This window comes from Mirounga angustirostris, unplaced genomic scaffold (assembly GCF_029215605.1).
Source record: "Mirounga angustirostris isolate CCGP_5_RB_7025 unplaced genomic scaffold, mMirAng1.0.hap1 SCAF_5, whole genome shotgun sequence".
Lineage (NCBI taxonomy): Eukaryota > Metazoa > Chordata > Mammalia > Carnivora > Phocidae > Mirounga > Mirounga angustirostris.
Genome location: NW_026991713.1, coordinates 166,751,980 through 166,766,274, shown reverse-complemented (window position 1 = coordinate 166,766,274; position 14,295 = coordinate 166,751,980). Strand labels below are relative to the sequence as shown.

General features: G+C 54.2%; 1 protein-coding gene across 1 annotated transcript in view; it reads left to right on the top strand.

Annotated features, from left to right (window-relative positions):
• Positions 1-300: 300 nt before the first annotated feature.
• Positions 301-14,295, top strand: part of GALNT17 (polypeptide N-acetylgalactosaminyltransferase 17) — a 446,740-nt gene continuing 432,745 nt past the window's right edge. Inside the window, exon 1 of the mRNA XM_045875477.2 lies at positions 301-1,982. Within this exon, the coding sequence (XP_045731433.2) occupies positions 1,745-1,982 (238 nt within the window). The 5' untranslated portion in view covers positions 301-1,744. The remainder of the gene's footprint in view (positions 1,983-14,295) is intronic.

Here is a 14,295-nt window from a genome sequence, read left to right as displayed (position 1 = left end):
AGTCTGGGTTCTTTTTTAGGCCCAAGGAATTAAGTGGATCAAGAAGGGTCTTTGAATTCCAGCCTTTCAAGCGCCTGCCTTTGGAAAGAGAAAGAGGTCGCGGAAATCCAGTAGCCAGAATATGCTTCTTATGACAGAATGTGGGTGGGCACAAACACTGTGACTTGGACGGTTAGAATTTTCACACGAAGAGCCCCCCCCCCCGCCCCAGCCCACTAACGCGCGGCCTGGCTCCCAAAGTAACAGAATCCGAGTCTCCAGGCCAGATTTTCCCTCTAGCCATTCCCGGCCACGCAAAGCCGAGCTGCGAGCACACAGAAAGGGATGTCTTCATCGCCTCCCAGGATGGAACGAACCCGCCAGCTCGGGGAGTGCTGAGAACCAGAGGGTCCCTCCGGCGCCGGCAGCAGCCAACATGACTTGACTGCCCCCATCCCGCGCGGGCCCTACTCTCCAGGCGCCCCCACCCTTTCCGGGTGCGCGCGCACGAGCCGGCGAGCCGGGGAGCTGTGCGCCTGGGAGCTGGCGGGGGGCGGCGGCCGCCAGGCTCGCGGGGAGAGTGGTGGCCAGGGGCGGCGGCGGAGGAGCTGGCGCCGCAGCCGGTCCCCTCGGGCCGCGCCCCGCCCTCCGCCGCCACCTGCGCGTCCCCTCCGGGGCTCTCCAAGCCGGGGCCAGGGCCGTGTGGGCTCTCGGTGCCGCAGCGGCAGTATCGCGGCGTCCGCCAATTAGGAGACTCGGCGTTCGGCTCCGTGGCGCGCGGGACGAGCGGCGCTGCCCGTTCTGGCGAGCGAGGGGGCGCCGCCGCGCTCCCCGCGACGCTTTAGGAGGGGGTAGAGAACTGCTGTGACTTTTGAGGTCCGACTCCTCCTTCCGGCCAGCCTCGCGACGCGCCAGCTCGGAGCGAGGCCATTGTGACCGGCAGGCCCCGAAGGCTCACTGCGTGGGGCTGGGGCTTGGAACGTGGCCGGGCGCCCGCGGCGCTGTGCGCGCCGGTGAGTTTGGTGGCGGGGTGGGGTGTCCCCGGCGCGAGGGGCGGAGAGGACGTCGCGCTCTGCCCCTCGGCCCGCCCCCCAGTGCTGCCCCCACTTTGAGAGTAATTGAGACTTGAGCGTGACTGCGGAGCCGCGAGGATGCGGGCGCCGGGCGCGGGCTTTCCCTCTGCCGGGCGTGATGGAGCGGGTCGGTGAGCGGAACAAAGGCGCCCGCCCCGGGGAGCGGGTCCTGGGCTGAAGACCGCGGGCCGCGCGCCGCGACGGCCGCCTGCGGACGAGGGTGGTGGCCGTGCGGCCCGAGGCGCGGCGCGCTCTCCCGCGGGCGGGCGGCAAACCCTGAGCCCGGCACCTGCGCGCCGCTCCCGCCGCGGCGCCGGGGCAGCCCCGCTCCCGGCGACCCCGAGGTCCAGCGGCGAGCCACTTGCTGGTGCCGCGGAGAGACCACGGCCCCCGGCCCTTCGCCGAGAAGCGGAGGCGCCTGGAAAGGGCCGCGCGCCGTGAACTGAGCAGGCGTCTCTGGGAGCACTTCTGCACACCGAGAGCTTCCATGTGAGCGATTTCGCTCTCCCCCCTGACCGCCCCGTCCTCCCAGCCGTCCCCGCTGCCGGAGCATCCGCGCTGCGGGGCCGGGAGCCTCTGGGCTCCCCGCCGGCCGTTCGGAGTGTGAGGCTCGCACGGCCCCCGGCTGCCCCGCGCCTCGCCGGAGCCCGAGGGGGCGCGGGTCCGGGGCGAGGGCCGGCCGGGCGTGTTTGATGGCTTCACTGAGAAGAGTCAAAGTGCTGCTGGTGTTGAACTTGATCGCGGTGGCCGGCTTCGTGCTCTTCCTGGCCAAGTGCCGGCCCATCTCGGTGCGCAGCGGGGACGCCTTCCACGAGATTCGGCCGCGCGCCGAGGCGGCCAACCTTAGCGCGCACAGCGCCAGCCCCATCCAGGATGCGGTCCTGAGGCGCCTCTCGCTGCTCGAGGACATCGTCTATCGGCAACTGAATGGTAAGGACACGCGCCGGCGCCCACGGGGCTCTGAGCGGGCGGGCCGGGCCCCGGGAAACCCCTGGGGCCCTGCGCGCGGTGCCGGGGAGGGGTGGGGGGAGCCGGTACTTCCTGGCTCCCGCAGGCTCCCGCTTACCCTTTCTGCCCTGTCTTGGCCAGGAGGCCGGGGCTGCTGGAAAGAATTACCTGCTTCTTCTGTGCCCCAGCTGTAAGTTTGCTTTTATTGTGGAAACATGTCAGCCCAGCTGGCTCCCCGTTCCCACCTGGCGACTCGAGCCCGAGTGCAGAAACTAGTCGCGCGGCCAAATGGGACTGGAGGCTCAGGCCGGCCGACTTGGAGGAAGTAGTTCGTGCAGCTTAGCGTTTGGTGGGGTCAGACGGGGAGGGACACTGGCGGGCTTAACTGTCTGCAAAGTCAAGGCCTCAGGTCTGGAGCTCATGCGCTTCGGTAGTAAGTTGGATGGCTATGTCATCTCTCCGGGAGGCGGGCTGCACAGCTAATAATGAGGACTCCTCCCTTCCTGCTGCCTCCGTGGAGGCTGCTATTAAAAACACACCCGGTTTCTCGCCGGAGAGCTGCCTGAGGGCGATTGTTACGGTTCCTGGTGGGTTGGGGAAGCAGCGTTTCAGAGTGCAGCAAAGCCAGGCGTGCCATCCAATTAATGGCAGTTGTCAGAATCTGTCCCATGTAAAACGTTCTCCTCAGTGCTTCTGGAGAAGGGGGGACTTTTGATGTGCCCTGGTCACATCTGGCCCAGGGACTGATGGGTCATTGGACACTTGCTGTCCCCAAGGTCAGAGTGCGAATCACCTACTTGAGTACAAGCAGCTAGTGGGAGTCCATAGGGCTGGCATCCAAGGCAGATCCAAGGCTGCCACCTCCCTTCCTGAGCTTCTAACTGGTGTTCTCATGATAATTCCAGAACTACAAATAAGCGTAAAGATAATGATAACAATAATAATAATTGGTATAATTTTTGCTCCCCAGTGATCCCTGCTGGGTCCTACTAGGTGGGATGTGGTCAGATCTCCGAGCACCCTCTGAAATATCGCCTTGGTCTTCTTGATGTCATGTCACAAGTGTCCAGGGGATGCTTTGAACTTGTATCTGCCCTGGGCAGTTGCAATCCCCAGTTTGTTTCCAGACAAATTAGAAGCTTATGGGGTGGGCCTTTGATTCTACCCAGATACCTGCCAAAGACCCAGCCATAGGACCCAAAAGAGAGAGTGCAAGATAGCCTGGGTCTCACTGTAAGGCTGCACGTAGGGACACAAGTCGTGCCACAGTCCCACATGCTCCAAAGAGGAGCAATAAAATGTGAATGGTATTTACTAAGTGCGCAGACATGCAGGGACTCATTTAGTCTTTATAGCAACCCCAGGAGATAGGTGCTGATACTGCCCGCTGAGGAGTGGAGCTGGGAATTGAACTTGGATGGTCTGTTCCGGAATTGAGGTTCTTAGCTGCGGCACCAGTCTGCCTCAATCTTTGGCATGTGTCAGAGTCAGATGGAGGGCCTGTTAAGTCACAGGCTTCTGGACCTCAGCCCCAGAGTCTCTGATGCAGTAGATCTGGGGTGGGGACCTGAGACTTTGTGCCTGGCCTAGCTGTGGCCTGCACCGTGGCCCACTGCCTACACTGAGCAAGCAAAGAGGAAAATCCATTCGCCTTTCAGTGCCAGCTGGTTGGGGTAGGGTGGGGACTTCTGAGAAGCCAAAAGCCTGCTTCACATGGGGGAAGGGGAGAGGTGTTGGGTTTCTTTGCATGTGTGCTCTCCTGTGATATAAGCAATTCCCTGGGGGATGAGGGATGTGTCTGGCACTGGGGGAGGGTTGGGTTGGGCACTGTGGGGTGGGAAGATGGAGCTTTCTTGACTTGCTGCCTCTGAGGTGGAGCTGGTAGGAAGACTGGCTTGAGAGCTTTTCCCGGGCAAGCCAGGAATTCTAGCTGCGACTAGGTGGGTGCTATCTTCCTGGCTGCTGAGTGTAATTTGGAGTGATGGCAAGCCCGGCGGAAGAGGTCAGGGAGGAGTCAGGAAATGGAGAGGACACTCCTCTCCACCCCACCTGCCAGTGCGCCATGCCTGTGCTTGCCTTGGGCATTGTGCGTCCCACCTGTTGATGCAGTAGGCCCGCTGGGGCCGCCTGCTGCAGGGGGAGGGTGGCCGAGGGTGGCGAGGGCTCCTGGGGCCTGGATTCCAGTGTCCACTTGCTCTGCAGCCTCTCTCTATCCCGTGCTTCTGAAGGATAAAGAAACCTTGACCTTGGCATTCTTTATTCCTCAGGAATTAATGGCGGGCCTGTGAGAGCCTGGCACTGGGCATACCGTAGGAGCAAGGCCCCAGGCTTCCTTAGAATCAGCCTCTCTGCTAAGATTCTCAGTGCCCACATCCCGAATCCTGCCTTTGGAAAAACAGTTACAGGTCGTTGTTACTGTCGCATTTTTCTTACTATAGGCCGTGAAGGATACTTTAAAGAGAAAGTGGAGATGCTGATTTGGCAGGGAAAGCACATGGAGATGAGTTAGTTTTTTTCCCCTCCAGACTCTGTCTGGCACCTGCTTTCCCATTCTTTTGGCAAGGCCCCCACTGCTGACCCTGGCTGTTGGGCAGTACGCTCTGCCCCGTGCCCCGGGCCTGGTCTCTCACGCTGGCATTCCATTGATTATGCGTGGCTCCTGCTGTCGGCGTGGGAAGCACCACTCCCCAAGGGCCCAGCTTCTAGTGGCTTTCTCTTTCCTAAGGAATCACGGTCAAGCCTGGAGGCTGATGGCCAGGGCGGGCCATAACCAGCTGCGACCAGCATCTCCCAGGTTGCCATCTTGCCCACTGCCTTCTGCCTCCTCCCGCCAGACCCATCTGCTCGCAGGAATGCCCAGCATTTGCCTTCGGATTGTAGCCTCCACAGTTCAGCCCCAGCCTTTGAGAAGTTGTCTGGGTTTGCTGTCCCTGCTCCCTTTCTGTATTCCTCCCTACTTTAAAGTTTGGCTCAAGGTCTTCGCCCTGGGGGTGGGAGTGGGGCTGTGCCAGCCACGTGTCTGAGCTCTTCCTGCTCCGAGGTACTTGAAGCTTTCTTGTCAGCGACTCTTCGCACTCATGGCTTATATTCCTGTGCCTCCGTGGGTTTGCCTTTGAGTCCAGAGCTGGATGGTAGGCTTTTTAAGGGCTTGAGCCAGTATTTTGGACTTTTTAATACCACTTCCATCCTTCAGGCATCATCCACAGCACCTTGTACAGAATGTGGTTGATTAATTGGATGGGAGCTAGTTTTAGGAGGTAAATGATAGACACAGAGGAAATAGCCTCGACACTGTCATGGCTGGGTCGGGCTGCATGGATGTGGTGAGGGGGAGGGAGCTAGAAAGACTGAGCTGGGGAGACTGAGTGTGAGGAAGCCATCTTGTCTCCACCATCTTGCCTGTGTATCTTGAGGCGGCTCTGGTCCTTCATTCTCCTGACAGAAGGGCTCCAGATCCTTCGGAGGAACTCGGAAGGGAAGCAGTTGTCCAACATGGGGAATAATGCATTTCAGTATATTTTCTTTGAATGTGCGATTTTTTAATAATATGAATATGGTTTTATATTCCTTTTTTTGGTAGGAAAAAATTCATTCATATTTATTGTAGAAAATGTGGAAACTCTCAAAGAGTTACACGAGAGAAAATAATGCTGTGTTAAAATATTTTGTGAAACGGCGGCTTGGTGGTTCAGTGTGGGCATTAGGAACAACGGACCTAGGGACAGACGGATTTCTCGTTAGAATTCTCATGGAACTCTGCACATGACTTGTGACTTTCTGTCACCTTCTGAGGAAATTATTCATTTCTCTCATTTTAGAGCTGAGAGAAAGGTGAGAAACAGAGACACTGTGTGACTTCGCCAGGATGACATAACCAGGGAAGGGAAGTGCCAAGATTCTCTGAAGACTCGGTACTTCCCCCAGGCAGGGTGGGAGAAAGTCAGGGTGAAGACGGTGTTTCCCTGTTAGACCTGCCCCACGCCAGCCCCAGGATCTCTGTGGATGATGCCTGGAGGATGGAAGTGGGGGATCGAGCCCCTGTGCCGCACGTCGGAAGGGCGCACTCTGCTGCTCCAGGAAGCCCAGGGCAGCTCTGTCGTAAGAGGAAATGCAATTGGGGCGCCCGGGTGGCTCAGTCGTTGGGCTCTTGCCTTCAGTTCAGGTCATGATCCCCGGGTCCTGGGATTGAGCCCCACATCGGGGCTCCCTGCTCAGCGGAAAGCTTGCTTCTCCTTCTCCCACTCCCCCTGCTTGTGATCCCTCTCTCACTGTGTCTCTCTCTGTCAAATAAATAAATAAAATCTTAAAAAAAAAACCAAAACCAAAAACAGAGGAAATGCAATCGATTCAGGTTAGCTTCCAAATTTAGATTTCAGAAGGGTATTGAGTGGAAGCAGGGTGGCTTGAAGAAATTGAAAATCTTTGTGGGAACAGAGAGAAGTCAAAATTACCTATCCGAGTCCTTCCCCCAAGCCGCAGAGACAGACGGAGCTGGGGTCTGAGCGGCAGAAAACCAACAGGTTCCCAGCAGCGCCCGCACAGCCCACCCAGCCTGCCACCCAAGGACGGCCGGACAGAGGTGGAGATTTGCTCTCGGAGGCCTCCAGGTGGAGTCAGGAAGAGAGGGATGGCATTTTGAAGGCACGTCTACATGGATGCTGGGGCCGGCCTGGAGCTGTTCGCTTTCTGCTGCCAGGATATGGCCGTGTGCCTGGGACCAGCACTGGCTAGGGGAAGGAGGGCAGGGGGGAGGAGGAGAGGGCAAACGTTTGTATTAAAATCAGTCGCTGCAATGCGCATCAGAAGGAGGCCAGGGCAGTTCGAGCCTTCATGGGCTGCATGCAGGTCTCTGTGTCAGGCAGGGGTCCAGGCTGCATCAGCGGAGCCAGGGTCTGGGTGCTGGAGGGAGGCTCGCTTCCTTTCCCTCCAATGGACCACCAAATCTCCACCTCTGCAGCCACCCCTCCTGCAGAGAGGCAGCGTGTGGGACAGGCACCCTGCTGGCGGGGTCAGCTGTCACCTGCCCAGCCCAGAGGTGGCAGAGAAGAGGCCACCATGTCATTCTCGAGGAAGAAATCCCACCCCCTGACCTTTGCTGTTGCCAAATCGGGAGTGTCCTTTGCGGACAGGAAGAAGGCTCGGTAATTAGAGCCAGAAGGAAAAGGACCTCCTCTTACCCCTTTGGAGATTCACATCGCAGACAACAATGACCACACTCCGCAGTGTGGAGGCAACGGGAGGAAGGGGCATGGGCACGGTAAGGCGCATGGCAGACGAAAAAAATCTGAGATCAGATAACCTGCAAGTCTCTTCTCAGAATATACAATTGGGGAAAAAAAAGTTTGTTCACTCAAGCGTCAGGCAGACTGGATTGGATGACCGATTCTGGCACTTATTAGCTCTGCGACCTTGGGCAAAGCACTTCATCTCTCGACTGAGAAATGGGGTTGTTGTAAGGCAGGATGAAATGGGACTCAGAGAGGACAGGCCAAGCCCCGGGGCCCAGCGTGTGGCAGCTGGGAGAAGGCGCAGGTGTCCGGAAGGAAGGGACCCTGCCGGCCTGCCCCCTATCCCATCCCGGACACTGGGAGCTGTCCTGGCCCATAGCAGGTGCTTAGCAGATATTTCTGGCACGAGAGCACGAGCAGCTAGCCATGCTTTGTGGCGGAGTGTGGTCATTGTTGTCTGCGATGTGAATCTCCAAAGGGGTAAGAGGAGGTCCTTTTCCTTCTAACTTGCTTGGACTCTGAATTAATGGAGATCCTTCTCTCTTCCTGTGTTTGTCTGAGGCCGAATGCTGTTTCCTTCTTCCTTCTCCTTTCTCCCTCTCCCTCTCCCACTGGACTTACAAAGATGATGACTTTGAGTGATGCTTGTGAGGCAGAGGAATAGTAATGAGCCTCTACACGTCAGATCCCAAGACAGAAGCTCACGTGTGTTCTGAGCACTGCCGGCCGTGGGCTGGGGGCCGGGATACGGACGGGGGCAGACATCTGTGGTCTCGTTGGAAAGGTGCGTCGGTGGTTTTAACAGGTGCAGACGCGGAAGGGTTAGTAGCGTGAGTGTGGAAGGGCTGAGGCCTGGACTGGCAGGCGGGAGGTGCTTAGCCAGCGAGTGTTGAACTTGAACCCGAGACTCAGAAGTTTTGACATAATGCACCGCAGGACACAGGGGGTCAGAACCCCCCGGGGACCTGATGTGGAAGCGAGTCGCAGACGATGGTCCGCGCCCAGGACTGGGAATCCGCAGGGTGGCCGGCATGGGGAGCAGCGGAGACGGGGCAGAAATGTGTGCGGGGAGCTGGCTGGTGAGGCGGGGCCGGTCTGGAGGAGCAGGTGGAGAACTGCTTCGAGTCCCAGGTTTGGACTCAGTTCTGCAGACACTTTGGCGGGGGGGGGCCCTGGGGGATCAGGGCACCACGGTGACATGAGGGAATTGATGTCAGGTCATGGTTCAGTGTAGGCACACGCAGGTGGGGGAGTGGGTTAAAATCCAGCCAGTGGCGGACATAGGTGCTGGCGTCCCCCGCCCAGCTGTGCCTCTGCCACAAGATGCATCCGGCCCTCCAGCTTCAAAGATCGCAGCGCACCTCACTTTGGAACCTCATCCCTGGCCACCGCCTGGGCTAAGAATCAGCACCTGGAATGACTCCCTCTGGAAAATCTGAGTCCGCCCTCGGAGCTCTGCCCTGCACACTCCACTTGAGCTTGCTCTCCCGAGCCCTCCCCTGCTGCTCTCAACCTCATTGCGGCCCTCCCAGCCACGCCCCCTTGCCCCCCAGCCTTCTCTGGCTCCCTGGGGCTTTGTCCTTCCCAATCCAGCCTGGACAGCCGCTCCCATCGGGAATTCTGCTGGCTCCTCCAGGGTCCTCCTCTCTGTGTCCTCTGTTGCATTTACCTGTTGTCTCCCTGATCCTGGGGCAGCTCATTCCCGAGGAAAAGTCCCACCATGGCAAGGGGTGGCGCCCTTAGGATGCATGCACCCTGTGCAGTCTTAGCTGGGCACCCCGCTTGTCCAGTACTTACCACAGGTCTCCCTTTCTGTTCCCCAGCCAAAGAGGGTGCCCGGTGGCCTGGGGGCTGGGGGACTCCGTGGGGGGCCACGGTGAGGATGAGGGGTTGAGGCTCCCACTGCCCCTCTGCTCTCAGGTGACACAGAAGCCCCTTCTACCCCAGCGGCCTCTGTAGCAGCCCACCACACGCAGGCTTTGGCCCAGCTGAGACTCCCCAGGGTCTGCCTCCTGAGGCCACCACCCAGCATCTGGGTCCTGCTACCCCTTCTGGATTCAGCGGGAGTGCTGTGTTGCAGGGCAGAACCTGCTTCCGCAATGGCCGCTGAAGCAGAAGATGGAACCTGGACATCTGGGAGAGCCAACTCTCCATGGGATGGCCTTTGCCTGGGGGGCGACAGGAGCTACCCCTCAGCAGGAGGGGGGTCTCCCTCCCTCCCTCCCTCCTTCCTTCCCTCCTTTCCTGATGCCTGCAGCCCTTGAAAAAAATGCAGGACTCATTTGGTTGAAAGACCTTCTTCTGCCTTAGTTATTGCTCCTCATAGGTCTTGAGACTATTCTGACACAAGGATGACAATTGGCTTAGCCACTGATAGAGAAGTTTTCCCTTTTAATAATGTCCCTGTCATTGCTAACTGCAGAGCCTCAGCCTTGCCATGCATGAGTAATAAACCACTGCCATAATTACAGGCGGCCACATCCAGACACCAACACATGAGCGTGCTGACAGTTAATAGGGAGCAAGGTTCCACAAGAGCCTCCTTCCATCCTAGCCTCAGACGCAATGGCTAATTGTGTGATTAGTGTTTACTGAGGGGTGTTTAATGGTTATACATGCCTTGTTAGGTGCTGTAGAAAGAGCACTGAACTAACAGGGGACTGGGGTTCTAGTTCTACCCTCTTTCTAGGGACCAAAGTTTATGTGTGTATTACTGAGAGCTACATGACTTTATGGTCCTTTAACTCTCAGATTATGAGTAACATCCTTCTCCCCCGCCCCCACTGTTAAAACCTCATGCATTCTCCAACAACCATTCAGAATCCCTTTAATCCCTGAAACCTTCCCTGCCACCTTGTCAGAATTACTTGTCCTGTCTTCTGGGCTCTTATGGTACTTTGCATGGGTCTGCTTTTAGCCCTTGTTCATCTCTGCCTTACATTATAATGAATTGTTTACATGGTCAGAGCCAAGAGTTTGCAAGAGAATACATTTTATTAATTTCTAAAAATCCTTCTCTGTGTCATTTAGGAATTAATTCATCAAGTAACTGGTTCTCTTATGACATGCCCAGAAGTAGTGGTAGCTAGCTTGGGTTTGGCATCATGAGGTCATTATGATGACATAATTTTATGACATTATAATTCTCTTGGTCTTCATGGTTACAAGATGGCTGCTGTGGTTCCAGTCATTGCATCTTTGTACAAAGAAGGAAGTGGTCACATCTCCTAATCTCTAATCTGGAAAGAAAATCTTTTCCAGAAGTGTCTCTGGCATGAGCCACATGTGGTCTGGAAAATGGTCACACGACCAGCCTTGCTTCAAGAGAACAGTTGCTTTCTGCAGACAGTATGGCTGAGGCAGAAGCCCAAAGAGGGAAAGGCATTTACATTACGAATCCACGGTGCCTGCTATCCCCTCCACACCCCCAATGCATTTTCAGTGACTATTAAAATGAAGCAAGACTCTTTGCTAACTAGAAATCAATTAACTAGAATACTCAAGTCCTGGGGCATTTTGATTAACTGAGATTTGCCTTGAAGACCTCTCACGGATTGAAACTGTAGCCATATTTTGTCAATGGCCATTTTTGTGTCTCTGAAACATTCATTTTAGGGTTGGTGATGTGTCATAGTTTAACTGGTAGCATTTTTTCCCCATAAAAATGGTACAACTTATAGTCGGGGGCATCTTAGATTTGGTGAAATGCAATATGTGGTATGTGCGTATATATGTATACAGTAGTTTACCCTGCACCATGGTTTTATTGAGCACTTAATACACACCAAGGGTTTTGTGCTCCTGAATTCTACATCCGGCCTACATAATACTATTATGCCCATTTTACATATGAGGAAGCTGAAACTCAGAGAAGCAAGTAAGTTGTCCAGAGACACCCACCTGCTGCCTCTCTGTGTCTCCCTTTGTGAGATTGGCGCTCACCGCCTCCTGGGTGGGCCACCCAGTCCTGATCAGCATTGGTGGCTGGCCTGGGGATTGTAGAGGGGCAGGCATGGGGGTTCGGTGACGGATGGTGGCAGGGAACCTTACTTCCTTCAGGTTCAGCAGTTACTAGTGTGTAAAGTTGTAAAGCTGTTAATTCCAGGGCTCTAAATGATGCTGCGAGAGCTTTAAATCCAGCCCATAATTAGAACAAAATGTGAGAAAAGTGAAATTGATATTAAGTTAATTAAAAGGCTTTGCTTATATTTGCAAGGAAATTAGCACAACGGGAGTGCTGACAAGTGCACATTGTTAATTTCTTCTTTGGGCAACTCTCAGCAGGTCTGAGGCAAACTTTGTTCTTGGCTTCTGCCTTGTGCCTTCTCTACAGTCCAGTCTCCAATTTATTGGTATTCGCGGTGGCTTTAATTGGGCAAGATCAGTGTAATTTTGTGAGGGTCATTTTTTTTTTTTTAAAGATTTTATTTATTCATTTGAGACTCAGAGATACAGAGAGAGAGCATGAGCAGGGAGAGAGGCAGAGGGAGAAGGAGAAGCAGGCTCCCTGCTGAGCCAGGAGCCCGATGTGGGGCTCGATCCCAGGACCCTGGAATCGTGACCTGAGCCGAAGGCAGATGCTTAACCATCTGAGCCACCCAAGCGCCCCTTTGAGGGTCATTTTTTAATGGAAACCAAGCCTTGAGTAGGAGCCACGCCATACAGCTGAGGGCAGGCCCAGAAGGATGTGTGGGGCTTTGGATGTTTGTAGAGGCACCTGCTTCTGGGAAGCCGACGCCACAAGCTGATATTCCAGAAGGTAAGCCTTTTGGCTCCAGCACGCCCTACTCATTCCTGTTCACCGTCCTGACCTGTGCGAGAGACTTGAGTTTGAGTATGTGGTGTAGAACTCTAGTTTGGAGTTCCTGGGAGGCAGGGACAAGTCTTTCTGATGGTACTGTTTATACCAGATCAGGGTCTGCATTAGGGAGGTCGGTATCAGGCAGCCTAGAACCATCCTTGTCTCTAGTTGGGGTGGCAGAGCTAACACTGATGTTCACCAAAGAATTGCCCTTCCCTCTTGAGCACAGAGCTAATCTTCAGCCTTGCCTGCAGTTAAGTGGGGGCCATGTGACTGAGTTCTGGATAGAAGGTGGGTGGAAGCGATGTTTGTCACTGTCAGGTTTGGTCCTCCAAATCCCCTCCATGTTTTCTCTCTTTGCCTGTGTCTTTGGATGGTTGTGTTAAGCCATTGAGATCTTGGAGCTTCTCTGTTAGAGTGACTAGGGTTAATTATCCTAACTAATTCAATTAGACTAGTCTCCCTAAGTGACAGACCGGCCTTTCTACTCTGGGTGTCAGCCCTTGATTAATATGATCAACAAGTACTGATGGAGCTGAGCAATAAGTAGGTTGGGGTAAGGTGGTCGGACTGAAATACATCTGGTTCTGGACTAGCTTCTCTGTCTGATCTGTTGGTTTTAAGAAAGAGTCTTGTTGCTCAGTGTCCTGGTGTTCTATTTACAGTGATGGAGTGATTGTAATCATCCCCTACTTATGCTCCATGTTGGAGCTGAGGGATAAGTATTGAAATATGGCTAAGTTGTTTGCAATTATAAAGAACTAAATAATATATGCATTGTCTTTATTACAGCTTCTGCTGATAGGAACTGGCATTTTTCAAGATGAGACAAACTGAAAAGGTTAGCTTAAGAATTAGCAATTTAAAAAATCATGATCTTTGCTGCCACTGCATTTTAAATCATGCAAACATTTATGTTTGTGCCAAAGTTTCACAATTTCCTTTAGAGCAATTACTGAAATGCATTTACAAGATAAAAATGGAGTTCAGGGAAGAATATTTAAGAGCTCTTTAATGACGTTACAAACTTTGCTAATTTGCCAAGTTGTTCTAAAATCCACTTCAATTCTTTTTTTTCTGCCTACCCATCTTCCTGCAATTGAACTGATTGCAGAAGGTTTGAAGAAAGGGGCTGCAACTTAAATTAAAATACACAAATCCTATGAAATATCTTTTCAAGAGCTTCGTGTCTTCCTTCATTAGCTGAAGGTGAACACTCAGGAAGAGACAAGAAAGAACGCTTGGGCTGTGTTTACTTGCACAGAGCAGTTTGGGGAGCAAACAAAAGCCAAAGAGTAGTTACTAAGTGGGTGGTTTGAGAAAGTTTTTTATTGCTCCTCAGCGGCTCCTGTACTAGAGCCTTGGGGAGGAGTAGACGGTGCGAGTGTTCTCTTCCTCTTCTTCCTCTCTCAGAGGGCAGCCTGGACTTGTGGTCCCCGCAGCCTGGCAGCTGGGTGGTGTTCCAGCTTCCTCGTCAGGGCTCTGGGAACCCACATCTGTCCTTCTGCTTCCCCACAAGAAAGGATCTCACCTTCGTGGTGCACAGTTTTGTTAGAGTGTAGGTTCCTGGTAGCCTCTCAGGGACGGTTCTCTTGAAAGCTTCATCTTCAGCAGAGAAAGTTCGATGCTGCCGAGTTCTGGACAAGAGCCAGCCGTGCAACCCTGCCCCCCTGGCCCCCCTGTTCTTTACTTCCCCAACCAGCTGATCTCCAGGGGGTACCACGCAGTGGACTGAGCATGGGCTTTTGAGGTCGATAGATTTTTTCCAAACTTCCTTTTGGCTATGTAACAAAGCCAAGCCGAACCGTGCGTTTGGGGCCATTCAGTGTTGCCGAGCCTCAGTTTACCCATCTGGAAAACAGCAGTTGCTCCTATAAGTATGATAAAGACTGGACAAGATGGCATTTGTAGAATACCTGGAGGAGTGCCTGTAAATAGGAGAATGTTGGGGAAAGATCTTGTGAATACAGTAGCAGTGATGGACAGAGCCACCGTGGCTCCCTGGACTAAGACAGCCCCTCTGGGACTGCTTTTCTCCCCAGCAAAATCTAGATGGGATCTAAAGTGTGTTCAAGTTCTGTAATTTTATGCATCAGATCGGTGATTCAAAAGTGCCTTTCCATGTAAATGGTGGCCAGTTGGCATTGGTTGGATATGCATTTTTGGGCAGCAATTAAAAGTTCAGTCTAAAAGAATGAGAAAAGAGGCACCTGGGTGGCTCAATGGGCTAGCGGCTGCCTTTGGCTCAGGTCGTGATCCCAGGGTC